At 64.4% G+C, this 13054-nt stretch overlaps 1 protein-coding gene across 1 annotated transcript; it reads right to left on the reverse strand.

The window, feature by feature from the left end:
* Positions 1–252: 252 nt before the first annotated feature.
* Positions 253–12705, reverse strand: RBM38 (RNA binding motif protein 38). Its single transcript, XM_012770481.3, has 4 exons — positions 12445–12705; positions 11592–11715; positions 11053–11107; positions 253–1772 (listed from the first exon to the last, which is right to left on the reverse strand). The coding sequence occupies exons 1-4, from the start codon at positions 12682–12684 to the stop codon at positions 1469–1471; spliced, it is 723 nt and encodes a 240-aa protein (XP_012625935.3). The 5' UTR covers positions 12685–12705; the 3' UTR covers positions 253–1468.
* Positions 12706–13054: the final 349 nt, after the last annotated feature.

Consider the following 13054-nt stretch of genomic DNA (forward strand, 5'->3'; position numbering starts at 1 on the left):
CCTGGTGGAGCCTCCAATCACTGTCCCCTGCCCCCCAGCCATGGCTGCAAGGCCCTGCCCTGAGAAGTCCCCTAAGTGTGGCAGACGGCTGCCTGGGACGTATGCGGTGGGGACGCCCGTCCTCCCCGCCAGCAGCTGTAACAGGGCTGCCACTCCGGCCGCGCGGGCTGGGTGCTCGGTGACTGTCCCTGAAACCCCGGCCCCCCGGCCAGGGGCCCACGGCTCCTACTCAAGAGAAAACTATAGACCATCTATTTCTTTAAAGAAAACAAGTTTTATTTTTATAATCAGAACAATTCTAATAAAAATATTATTATAATATTAGCTACCTTTATTTCCTAGGCCTCGACTCTACCAGGCGTGCCGAGGAGCGCCTGCGCGTCCCTCCCCGAGCCTCCGCTCCCTGAGGTAGGTCTGAAGGAACCCCGGCCGCCCCCACGGGAGCCCCCACGGCTGTTGGAACTTGTTGCCCCCGCACCCCAATTCCCAGGGAGGCAGGGGCACGTGTCGGGCCGGCATTCAGCAGGGGGCAACAGGAGGGGTGGGGGTGGCCAGTGCTGCGCTCTGAAGCCCCACGGCAGGGCTGAGGGCCCCCACCCGCAGCCAGGAGCCCCCCTGGTCTAGACCCTGAGCAGCCTGGGCCCGCTCCCTCCCGAGACGCCGCCGGCCGCCCGGGGGTGCCGAGACCAGCGCCGCCCTCCGGCCCGCCCGCCGGCGGCAGACGCCTGTTACACAGAGACACGGTCGTCATCTCCACGGGTGGAACCCACAAAAGCAAACTGCTCAAAGTCAAAAATAGGTTTTGGATTCTTGGTGGCGGCAGTCTCCACTGAAAAAATAGACTGAAATTCTGAAATCATCTTAGTAGCAAAACAATTAGAGTAAGAAAAAAGTCGCAGTGCTTCGACTGAAAGATCTCCGGCCGGAGCCGGTGGCCCTCCTGCGCCTGGCGCCCCGGGGGCCTCGAGGAAGCCGCCACGTGCAACAAGGTAGAGAATGAGAATTCAACGAGGAGGGGTCTGCCCGCTCCCCCGACTGTGGCTCACAAACTGTGCGGATCAAGTGACAATGAACAGTCCATCAGCTGCTTACTCCCTGGAGTAAGGCATCTCCACGAGGGACAGTCTCTGCACAGCCCGAGGGCAGCTGGGATCCGCGGCGGGTCCGTGCCGGACTCACCTGGAGGCTGCCGAGGGGACTGGCCTGAGGACACCCGGAGTGCGACAAGGGGCAGGAAAAGGTGCGGGAAGAAGGCTGCGCCGTGTGCGAGGAGGAATTTCTTCTCAAAGTCCTCCCTGGCGACATGACAGGACCTGGATCTGAGGAGAAGCCATCTCCCGGCCGTCCCGGGCCACAGGCGCTGGTGGCACCCAAAGCTCAGCCGGGCTGGCCGTGGGCCCGTCGTGGCCTGGTGGGCCTGCCTGTCGTGCGGGTGACGCTGCCACGGTCCCCAGGGCGGGGACGCCCCTCACTGCATCCTGTCGGGCTGCAGCTGCGGCGCCTGGTACTGCACGAAGGTGGTGCCCGCGGGCGCTGCGGCAGAGAGGGCCTGGGGCATGGCGGTGGGGTAGCCGTAGCCCACGAAGCTGGCGGCGGTGGCGGGGGAGGCGGCGTACGGGTACTGGTCGTAGGCGGCCGGCGGGTACTGGGCGTAGGCCGGGCTGGCTGGCGTGTACTCGATGTAGGGCGAGGACAGCGACGGGACAGGTGCGGCCGGGATCACCACGCTGGGCTGCACGATGGCTTGCGGGTAGATGTAGTGCGGAGTCAACCTGCGGGGCCAGGCAGAGTCGTCAGGGCAGGCGGCGGACAGTGGGGACACGCAGCCGGGACCCACCCGAGTCCCCACCTCCTCCCTGTGGGACAGGAGCGCCCAGTGGGGCCTCTGCATAGGCCGCTCCTGCTGCCCAGCTCCCCCACGCCTCCTGCTCAGCCAGGCTGCCCACACCATGCCCCCGCCCCGCCCTACACCCCGCCCCCCCCATAGCAGCAACAGCATCTGGGCCCAGTGGAAAAATAAAAACATGGGACCTTTGTTTAAAAATGGTTAAAAATTTCGAGACAGTGACAGCATGAAACCAAGTGCCCAGGTTGCTCTTCTGTGAAGCTAGCCCCGTCCCTGACACCGGCTCACCTCCCCAGCACTTGCCCCACTGAGTGACACTGAGTGGCACCTGCACAATTCACTCTTTGCCACAGCCATCTGTGACTCACAGGCCGCTTCTCAGGGACGTTCATCTTTCACTGCGGCAGGCTCCGGCCTGCGCTCGGGGCTGTCTTTGCCGAGTGAATGCACGAGTGACGACAGCCCTTGCCCCTGAGCAGGACGCCTCGCAGGGTAGCTGGTCTGTGCCCGCCCCGTCGGTGGGTGCTCCCATCACCACGCTCCGCACACACGGGGCCGGGGCTTGCCCAGGCCCACAGCTGATGGGACAGACCTGTGCTCTCAGCTCCCCCACGGGCGGCCATGGGACGAGTCACGGAGGCACCGCTTACCGCAGGCCTGCCATGGGCTGCCACCATGCACAAAACACACCTAACGCAGGGAACAACTCCTCTGTGCCTCAGACGGGAAACCGAGGCTCAGGGAGGCAGCTGCCCTGGTGTGGGCCTGCTCTGCCAACCAGCCGCTGGGCAGCCCTGGGCAAGCAGCTGAGGCGCTGAGCCTCTCGGAGAGTCCGTGACAGGAGCACCCACCTGGCGGCATCAGGAGATGCTGCGAGTGTTGGGCAGGGTGACCGTGTCGGGACAAGACACTGTCCCTGGGCATCAGGCCTGCATGGGTACACAGGACAGGGCTGCCTATGGGGCGACGTGGAACCTCAGCCACCTCCCACATCTGTAGGACGGCCATCCCCGCCCTGCCCCTAGTCCCGGGAAGCTGCCCCAAGAGGAAAGGAGCAAAATCCCTCGCTGGCTCTCCACGCTCGGCAGGGGCAGAAACAGGGCAGCCTTTTGCAGAGCATTTTGGTACCACAAGGGGCACTGAAAACACGTGCACCCTCCCTGCAGCTGGCTCAGGATCGAAGAGGACCCCTCGCTTCCCAGCGCCACCCACAGGATCCGACACCCCTTCAGGAAGGGAGGAGGCCCCCGGCAGCCCCCGCCTCCCCACCGCGCCGTTGGCAGGGAAGGCACGCAGCAGACTGCGAGGCTGTGTGCAAAGCTGCCACACTGCTGCCGACAATGACACTGTTGGCGCATGACGTTGTTGATGCTAAAGAAGTAAAAATCAAACGTCCCTTTATACCCAGGCCAAGGACAGGTGAGGCTAAATGGCACGAAACTGCCACTTTTGTTGGTCCAAGAGAAGCTGCAGCTTTCCAGAGTGCCGTGGCACGAACGCCCGGGCAGGGGCTGGCGGGAGCGGCATGTGCAGGTCTGAGTGTCTGCACGAGCAGAACGGGGTCACGTGTGTCACTAAAACACAGGAACATCATTGACCCCGACTCTGCCATGGAGACCCAGGCATCCAGGGGCAAGAGCCCAAGCCTAGATCCTGGCTGTGCTTGTCACCGGGACAATCACCTGGCCTCAGTTTCCCCATATGTGAGCTAAGGATGTTGCAGGGCCTGCCAGGCTGCCCTGAGGACACAAGGAGCTCGGGATGTTGGAACTGCCCAGTGCTCAGGAGTCAAAATAACCATCGACTGATGGATAAACACAATGTGGGCTATCCACAAACGGAGTATCATTCAGCCACGAAAAGGAGCGCGGCACCCACGCATGCCACAACGTGGATGAACCCTGAAAACGTTGCACTAAGTGAAAGGAGCGGCTCGAAAGGCTACATGTTGTTTTGAGTCTGCTTAAACGAACTGTCCACAAGGGGCACGCGTATCAGAGGCTGCCAGGGGCTGGAGAAAGGGGAGTTACTGCTAACGGGTTTCCTTTAAGGGCAATGAAGAAGTTCTGAAATTAGATAATTGTGATGGTAAACCCACGGAACTGTACACATTAAAATAGTGAATGTTATATGTATCTTACCTCTATAAAAACATATGTATAAGGAACAAATCCTGACCCATTAGGATGGCAGTTCATCGGAGACCCACCGCAGTGAGGGCACAGTGCACAGCAGACGGGTGTGGGTGGAGCTGGGCAGTGACAGGGGCTCTGCTGTCCCCACACGTCTGGCCACAAGCACCCAGGAGCCCCACTGGACCGTGCTGCTGGGAGCTCCAGCACCCTCCCCACCGCTGCTCCCCTCCCGGGCAGCGGCCACCCCAGCGCAGCGCCCTGCAGCCCTCGGGGCCCAGAGACCGAGGGGGTCCCCCATCAGGACCCCTCCTGCCCAGCCCCGCCTCCACCACGAGAACAGAGCCAGGCCTGGGTTCGGGCCCTGCCTCTCTCACCGCGTAACACCCTCCTCACGTGCCGCACGCCGGGAGCAGACCCCGCTGCCCCACCAAGTGCGAAGCCCAGGCAGAGGGAGAGCAGAGACCTCGGGGGTGGGCGGGACAGACCCCTCACCTGACGCAGGTGCCTGGCTGGGGGGCAGGGACATTTGGGGGAGGAAGACACGGGGGTTCTTGGTTTCCCTTTTCCCATAGTGCCGGGGCCTGGCAACGCCAAGCCCCAAACCGTGGCGGCGCTGCAACAGGCCACCATTATGGCTGCAAACAGCCTGCCACGGGGGCCAGGGCCCACCACAGCCCAGGACAGGATGGGGGCCGGACGCCTGGTCCAGCCTGGAAACCCAGGAGGTGCCGCCTCCCCTGCTGTGCACATGTGGCCCCGGCAGCTGTGCACCCTCCCCTGCGCCCCGACACACGCAGGGCCACCCACTGACCCTGCCGGAGACTTAGGGATCCAGGGGCAAGAACCCGAGTCCAGGTCTTGGCCGTGCCTGTCACAGGGACAATCACCTGGCCTCTCTGGCCTCAGTTTCCCCATATGTGAACCAAGGACACTCAGGGCTGCCAGGCTGCCCTGAGAAGACAGGGAGCTCGGGACGCTGAGAACCACCCGGCGCTCAGCGGGCTGCCGGCGACTCACACAGACAAACACGCCCCACTCTCCCGGCAAAGCTCTCGGGGAGAGATGACTGGCCTCAGCCCAGGAGGGCTCATCTTCTGAGCACAAAGGCACTTCCGAAAATAATAACGAGAAAGGCAAATGAGCCCATTTCACTTTTTCTGCTCTCCAGGGGCCTGCCCACCGCGAGGAGACAGACGTGCAGCTGCCGGCAGCCTGGCTGTGCGCGGGGGCCCTGGCCCCAAGGGGGAGGGCCGGGTCCTGGGGGGCCATGCAGGTTTTCTGGGGCCCTTCAGACAAGCCAGGCGAGACAGGGGTGGCCGGCCACAGGAAGCAGGAGGGGCTCTGTCCGAGGACGTCACCAGGCCCCGGGACCGCACCCCCACCTGAACTGGTCCCAACCCCAAGTCCTGCCCTTCTCCCCACAGGTGCCCTCCACAACAGCCACGGCCCATCCGACCTCCACGTCCTCAGGACGTGAGCTCTGGAATCTTCGTGAACTCTTTTCTTCACAAATACTTTAAAACACTCGTCCAGAATCCCACGTCTCCCAGGGCTGCTGGCCCAGGCGGCCCCGCCATCCCACACCTGGGTTACTGGGCAGCCCCAAGGTCTCCACCCTCCACGCCAGCCCCAGCAGGCCAGGCCACCCGCAGCCAGACACAGAAACGCCCTGAAAACAGAGATGCAAGTCAACCGTTCCTCCTCCACTCAGAGCCTGCCACGGCCGGCGCCCAGAGCAAGGCCCTGGTGCTCCCTGAGGACACCCTGCTGGGCCCAACCCCACGCCCCTGTTGCAGGCCTCCTCCCCCCTCCCCCACCCCGCAGCTCTCTCGTGGCCACCTGAGGCACGATTGTTCCCTTTCTGGTCTGTCCCCTCGTCACCACCTCATTGCGGGAGGCGCTGGGATCATGAGGCGGGACGGGGTCTCCTCTCACCCCCTGGCATCCCTGGCCTGGCACAAAGAGTATCTGCCGGGTGAAGTGACACCTCCCTCCTTCCACCCACACGGGAGGGGCTGGGAGAAAGGCCCGGATGTCACAGCACCCTGCAGGGCACCCATCACCGTCCACAGGGCAGGCAGGGAAACTGAGGCTGGACGAGGAACGGTCAGACCTGTGCCTCGGCCCCTTGCTGTGGTCAGGCCCTGGCCTCCCGGCCGAGGCTTCCAGAAAAGGCTGCCCAGCAGAAGGGGATCCTGCCAGGGCGAGGACTCGTCCTCGAGAGGAACCCAACAACCGCCCAAGGCTGGTTTCTGTTACGGCGCTGCGACAAACAACAGGTGCAGCACGGCTGCCCGCCCAGCGGGAGGGCCACGGCGCCAGCCCACGCCTCATCCAGACAAGCTGCCAAACAGGAAGCCACAGTGGGGGGCAGGCAGGGCTGCCGCAAGAGACACCCCAAGGGTGAAAACACAACACCGTGGGGGTGGGCCACCAGCCTCTCCCAGCCCCCATGGCCTCTGACCTCACCCCGAGCCGCCATCACTTGCTATCCCCGGGCCCAGATCACTCTCCCTCGGGTGCCCACAGGGCCAACTTCCTCACTCCTCAGAGGGGCCTTCCCCCAACACACATGCACACACATGTACACACACACGTGTACACACGCCAGCTCCTGCAAGCCCCTTCCCTGGCTTTATTTTCCCACTTTGAATTATAAAATAATAATAGACTCCCAAGAAGTTGCAAAAACTGGCCGGGTGCAGTGGCTCACCCCTGGAATCCTAGCACTCTGGGAGGCCAAGATGGGCGGACGTTTGAGTCCAGGAGTTCGAGACCAGTCTGAGCAAGAGCGAGACCCCGTCTCTATTAAAAATAGAAGAAATTAACTGGCCAACTAAAAGTATCAGCCGGGCATGGTGGCGCATGCCTGTAGTTTCAACTACTCAGGAGGCTGAGGCAGGAGGATTGCTTGAGCCCAGGAGTTTGAGGTTGTTGTGAGCTAGGCTGACGCCACAGCACTCTAGCCCGGGCAACAGAGTGAGACTCTGTCTCAAGAAAAAAAAAAAAGAAGTTGCGAAAACATCACAGAGAGGTCCCCTGTACCCTTCCCCGGCCATCCCCCCGGGTGACATCTCATGTGACCAAGCACGTCATCAAAACCAGGAAAGGGACGTGGCCACGGTGCTACAAGCGACACTGCAGGCCTCCGTCAGGTCGCACCACCCTCTGCAGGCAGGCTCGCAGGTCCTGTGCTGTTGCGTGACACCCTGCCGCGCGCAGACGCACCCACCCGCCACCACACTCGAGACGCAGGACTGCTCGCTCTCCACAAAGGCACCCCGGCCGGCTTCCTGCTCAACCGCACTCGTCACAGCCAGGGCCCCGGCGCAGACGGGACGTGAGCGCCCAGACGGCTGTGTCTTATGCAAAGCAGCCCAGGCACGGCGCCTGGCACACAGCAGGCGCTCAATGACGCTTGAGGAAGGCACGTTTCTGGGGGCAGCTCTGCACACTCTCCAGCCTGCTGCGTTCCACACTCCCAGGGAGACACACGCCCCCAACATCTCCTTGCCTGGACCCTCCTCTCGCCCCGGGGACAGGGTCACCCTGCTCGGGTGCCGACACGCACACGCCCACGGCCTGGTGGCGCCGAGGGCAGCTGTCTCAGCGCGGGCAGCAGGGCTCACCCGCAGGAAGCAGGCGTCCTGGAACTACGCGCTGAGCGGGCCGTGCGCGTGCCTGGGAGGGTCCAGCCCTGCCAACCACTGGGGCTCTCGTGCCGATGCACCCAAGAGCTGTCACGTGGTCAGAGGGAGGCACTGGATCCTCATGGAAGGGACAAGGGCCTCGGAGACCCCAGCTCAGGCCCCGGCCCCAGCCGCGCGAGCTTAGTCCAAGCCTCTCCATTGCCCGGCCCTGGCTTTGCAGACGGACAGTCACCAGCCGCAGCGGGAGACGCCTCACTGACCTCCGGGCCCACAGGCTCCGCACTCGTGAGCTCCCTCAGTCCTCAGCCCGGCCCGTGGAGGAGGCGCTGTCACTGTCCCCATGGCACGCATGGGCGTGAGCCCTTGCTCTAGCTCACAGCACACCCAACGTGCAGCCCCGAGACTCTGCCTGTTGTCTCGGGCCCTGGAGCCAGATCCCATGCCTGGCGCGGAGCGAAGCTCTCCGGGAACGGGCATCGGGCCCACAGCAGGCTCCCTGAGGACAAGGAGAGGGACCTGCACACAGCAACAGCTGACCCACGGACAGAGCCAAGTGCAGCCAAGCCCAGGGGTGGGCAGACACCCCCAACACCAGGAGCCCCTTCCAGGCCAGACCAACACTGCCTGGACCCAAACCCTCTCCGAGCCCTGCGCCCGCCCTGCCGCGCGCCCCACTCTGGCAGAGACGCTCGGCTGGCGGCCTACAGCCGCAAGGGTCAGCTTCTATGGCTATCTCGCGCTCGCCATGCGGAGAGGAAGGCTTCCCCAAACCCTGGCCCGCCCTGCCCACAGATGCAGCTGCGTGACAGAAATGCCAGGCTGAGTTTGGTCCTGACAGAGCCCGTCCAACTCAAGAAAAACACAGACACAAGCAGGGAAACCCGAGCAATTATCACAGCGCAGCGGCTCCTCGGCGAACCTTTCTAAGCTGACATTCACGGCCCAGCCAGGCAGAGCTTCTGCCGTGGTCTTGCCTGAAAGCCCTGGAATCTTTAGAAGTGTCCAAGGCCTGTAACCGGGCCAATCTGGAAGAGCACGGCCAGGCAGGAGAGGGGTTAACTGGGACAGCCCTCAGCTGCCCGGCTCCCACCACGCCCTCGGCCAACGGCAGGCCTGGCCTCGCTGCCAGCCCGGGGCTGACAAAACTGACCGCTGAGTCAGGCCCGGCTGTGCTCCCGGGGCCTGATTGTTTGCAAAGACAAAAGGGACGCTGACGGCCCAACTCTGCAGCCTGGCCAGGCGGGAGCTGGGGGCAGACAGCTGACCCAGGGCTACACCCAGGGGCCCTCCCGCCACCCCGGACCTCAGCAAGGCCCAGGCAGCGGTGGGAGGTGGCACAATTCTCAGAGGCCTCAGTTCGACGCTCATAGGAGACGAAGAGTGGACTGTCCCTCTGACCCCTTGCCCGTTTGGGTCTCCACCCCCTGGCAACCAACAAATAGAGCTGTGGCCTCTTCCTCGTCACACGTGTTAAATGGCCAGCCAGTGGATCTAGTCACAAAACACTGTCGCCCGAAGGCAGGCGCACACAGCAGCATCTGCGACCGGCCCGACTCCTCTCGGCCAGGCGGCGCTCAGGGGACTCTGGGACAACCAGGGGAAAGGTCAGGCCCTTCCCACCCTCCTCGCCAAGAATGCAGGGCTGAGAGCAGGGTGCAAATCTCCTGGATGCTTCCTGCCTCGCCCCTGGACAGGTTGTTCACCTTTCTTTGCCTCAGTTTCCTCACCTATAAAGGGAGAGTATCAGTCCCAACCTCAGAGGCCTGTTGGGAGGACGGAAGGAGGCGCATGGGGAGCACGGAGCGCCCAGCCCACGTGCCATTATTCCCGTGCGGTTATCCCATTCTCAGGGAAACTACGGAGAACGCCACTTGCCAGGACCTAGCTGGTAAGTGGCAAAGTCCAGATTTGAACCCAGGGCTGCAGGCTCCGGAGGCCAAGCACTGGCAGTTGCTAGAGAGCCAGAGGCAGCTGGAATGGATCAGAGCAAGCCCAGACACTGGTGGGGATGGCCCTGTCACGCTGTACGGGGAAGAGAGCGGCACACACCAGAAACCCTCCCCATCTCTAGGCAGCGGCCGGACCCAGCCCTTGCCCCGGGACACCTGGCGTGGGCCTGTGGTGAAGGCACGAAGGCTGGGGTGTCCCCAAACACCTTCTGAGACATTTATGAAACAGACTCCAGGCTGAGAAGGATGCTCAGAGCCACCAGCCCCCAACGCCCTGCACATTCCTCCCAGGACAGAGATGCCCGAACGGGAGATGAGCTGCCCGGCCACCCACACAGGCCAGGAGGGCCCAGGCCACATCCCGACCCCAAAGGCAGCGGCTCCTGCTGAGCACACGCACGTCCACCAAACCTCAAGGGAGCCATCGCGGAGCCCGAGCCACCTCTCAGGACAAGTGCACCCAAACAGCGGCCGCGCCAGCCCTCCCGGGTGACCTGACTGATCTGCTCATCAGCCCGTGAGCCGGGCCCCAGCCCTGTTCCACGGGAGCCTCTGTCCACACTGGCCCAGTGGGGCAGGTCACTCCTCACGCTGTGTGGCCCCCACGGGGTTAGCATGTGCGTGTACACACACACTCAATTTGAGGCACGAAATCTGGAGGCCGGGATTCGACTCCGAGAGCGCAAGAGGTGGTAACGGTCTGAAAGGGGTGGCCCATCTCAGACCTGCTCTCCCCACTCCCTGCACCGGGGCAAGCAGCCCACACTGCTGGGAAAACAGACTGCATGGCAAGGTCCCTTGTGTCCCTGAAGTATGTGTGTCCTCTACGCAGCTGCCAGGCCTTATCGGATATTTGAAAACACAGGCAGGGAGGTCGGAGGTTTGGGACAGAGAATGACGGGACGTGCTGCTCCGAAGGGAGTCAGACGAAAGCCCACAGGCTGGGTCACTGAGACCCGCGACACCTGGCCCTGATCACATCTTACCTGCAGCAGCTCACAAACCTCAGACCCTGGCTGGCTGTGACCACTGTCTGCCCGGCACTGGAGCAGTCAGGGTGCCAGGGAAGAGCCTAGCCGCCGGACCTAAGAGCACCAGCGCGGGCTTTGAGAGTGCCTGCCTGCTCCAGGCCCACCCGAGCCCCCACTCACGGAACTAAGATGTGCTGCTACCTCCCCCATCTTAGAAATGAAGAAACTGAGGCACAGATGGCTCCGTCAGCTGCCCAAAGCCCCACAACTCATAAGGGGGCCAGGGTCTGCCCTCAGGCGGGCAGGCCGCGAGGCTCGGCTCCCCTCTCTGCGGTGTGGCCTCTGTGGGGGGGGGGGGGAATTGCACGCTGCCTTCTCGTTCTCCTGCTGTAAACGCAACCCCGTTTCTGAAAACTGCCCTCTCCCAGCCGCCGAGACCCAGCCGCTGCCCAAGGCCCACCTCACCTCAGCTCCAAGGCCCGCCCACCCACGGCCACTCACCCGTAAGTCCGCTGGATCAAGGTGGGGTGTAGCTGCTGCACACCGATGGCAAAGCCTAAAATGAGAGAATGGTCAGGGACCTGGCCTCGCTGCAGGGACGATGTCCCCAGGGGCCCACCCTTGGGGAGGCAGAACTCCAAAGGCCACACATCTCCAGTCAAAAGGGATGGCCCGCTTCCTCTCCCCTCCTCGGCCACCCCTCCTGGTGAGCCCTAAGGCACCAGCTGAAGGGGGCCAAGGGACCCAGGTGGCAGCGGCCTCCGGGTGCCGGTGCTCCCAACCCCCGGGCCTGGGGCGATGTCCTCCCTCCCTCCCTCCAGGACAGCTGACATACCCTCCCCACCCCATCCCAGGGGCCACACGCTGCTGGGAAGAGGTCTGGCACCCACTCTGGGGGATGACTGCCCTGTGGCAGCTCTGCAGGCCCAGGACAGCCGGCTGCCACTCCTGGGGGTGGCAGGGCCTTTTCCCACCCAGCAGATACTGAGGCCGAATATAGAAACCGAGAAGAGCCCTGGGAGGAAAGCACAAGCTCTCACCCGTCTGGAGGCTCCGGGGCTTGGCGCCCAAATATGCTAGGTTCACGTTGGCCTTGCGGCCATCAATGATGGGGTTGGGGTCCTTGCACGCCCTCTCAGCCGCTGCCCGGTCCGCCATGGTCACCTGTAGGAGCACAGACACTTGAGGGGCTTCCACAGAGGGATGGGGAAGAGAGGCACAGGACCCTGCCCTGACCCTGGACCCTCCCTTCCCCCCTGCTCCAAGGATGCAGGGTCCCTGGCGGGGCCCCTATGACCCCAGCCCAGACACCTCCCACAGAGACCTCCCCTGGATTCCAGCTCCTACCCTCAAAGTTCAAGTACTGGCAACGTTGCCTTCAAAAACAAAAACAACCCCCTGGGGAGATGGGGGGAAAAAAAAAAGAACCCCAAACAACGGTGGGCGCCCAGCCTGGCCTGCCCACCAGGGAGGGCCCAGAAAATTTCCTTCTAGAAGGAGCAGGGCACGCTGTTTTTGGAAGGGAAGTAGAAAACGAGCCGATTTTACATAAGTCGATGTTTATGGGGGAGGCTGAGAGGAATGTGGAAAACACGGGGGAAGGGCCAACGGGCCCGAAGCACCCCTAGGTGGAGCCTTCGCCCCTCGCCCGCCCGCTTGCTGCTCCCGGAAATCCCAAGCGCGGCCATCCGGCCCCCAAACCTGCCCACAAACTTGGGAGCCCCCAGTGCGCACAGCGGGTCTCCCTCCACACCGCGGGCGGCGGCGGAGGCGGGACGGCCGCGCGGGCCCAAGACGCGGCAGGTGCGCGCGCCCGGCGGGCGGTCGGCGGCGGGCGCGGGCCGGCGGGGCTGGTGCCCGAGGTGCCTCGGCGCCCCGGGCGGGGCCACTTACGAAGCCGTAGCCGCGGGACTTGCCCGTCTGGCGGTCGGTGATGACCACGGCCTCCTCGATGTCGCCGAAGCCCTCGAAGTACTTCCTGAGCGAGGCGTCGGTGGTGTGGTAGGGCAGGCCGCCCACGAAGATCTTCGTGAACGTGGTGTCCTTCTGCGAGCCGTGCATGGCGCCGCCGGGGGCGGCCGGCGGCCGCGGGAAGCCCGCGCTGGGGGCGCAGGGCGCGGGCTGCAGCAGCATGGGGGGCGCCCCGCCGCCGGCCGACCCGGGCCGCGCGGGGCTGCGCGCGCGGGGGGCGGCGGGGAGCGCGCGGCGCGGCGAGGGCCGCCCGTCCAGCCGCCGGGCCCGTCCGCTCGCACGCCGCTCCCGCCGAGCGCCGAGCTGCGCCGCGCTGCGCTCCCGACCGGCGCCGCGGGGACTCTGCGCCCCGGCGCCGCCCCCGGGCTTTGTAGCCGGCCCCGCCCGCCGCCCCGCCCCCATCCGGCCCCGCCCGGCCCGGGCGCGCGGGGGCCGCCGGGAAGCGTAGTCCGGGCCCCGCCCCGCCGCGCGCCGTCCCGGGCGCCCGGGCCCCGCCGGGGTCGCACGCGGCGGGCGTCCCCGCCCTGGGCGG

This window comes from Microcebus murinus, chromosome 16, assembly GCF_040939455.1.
Source record: "Microcebus murinus isolate Inina chromosome 16, M.murinus_Inina_mat1.0, whole genome shotgun sequence".
Taxonomy (NCBI): Eukaryota; Metazoa; Chordata; class Mammalia; order Primates; family Cheirogaleidae; genus Microcebus; species Microcebus murinus.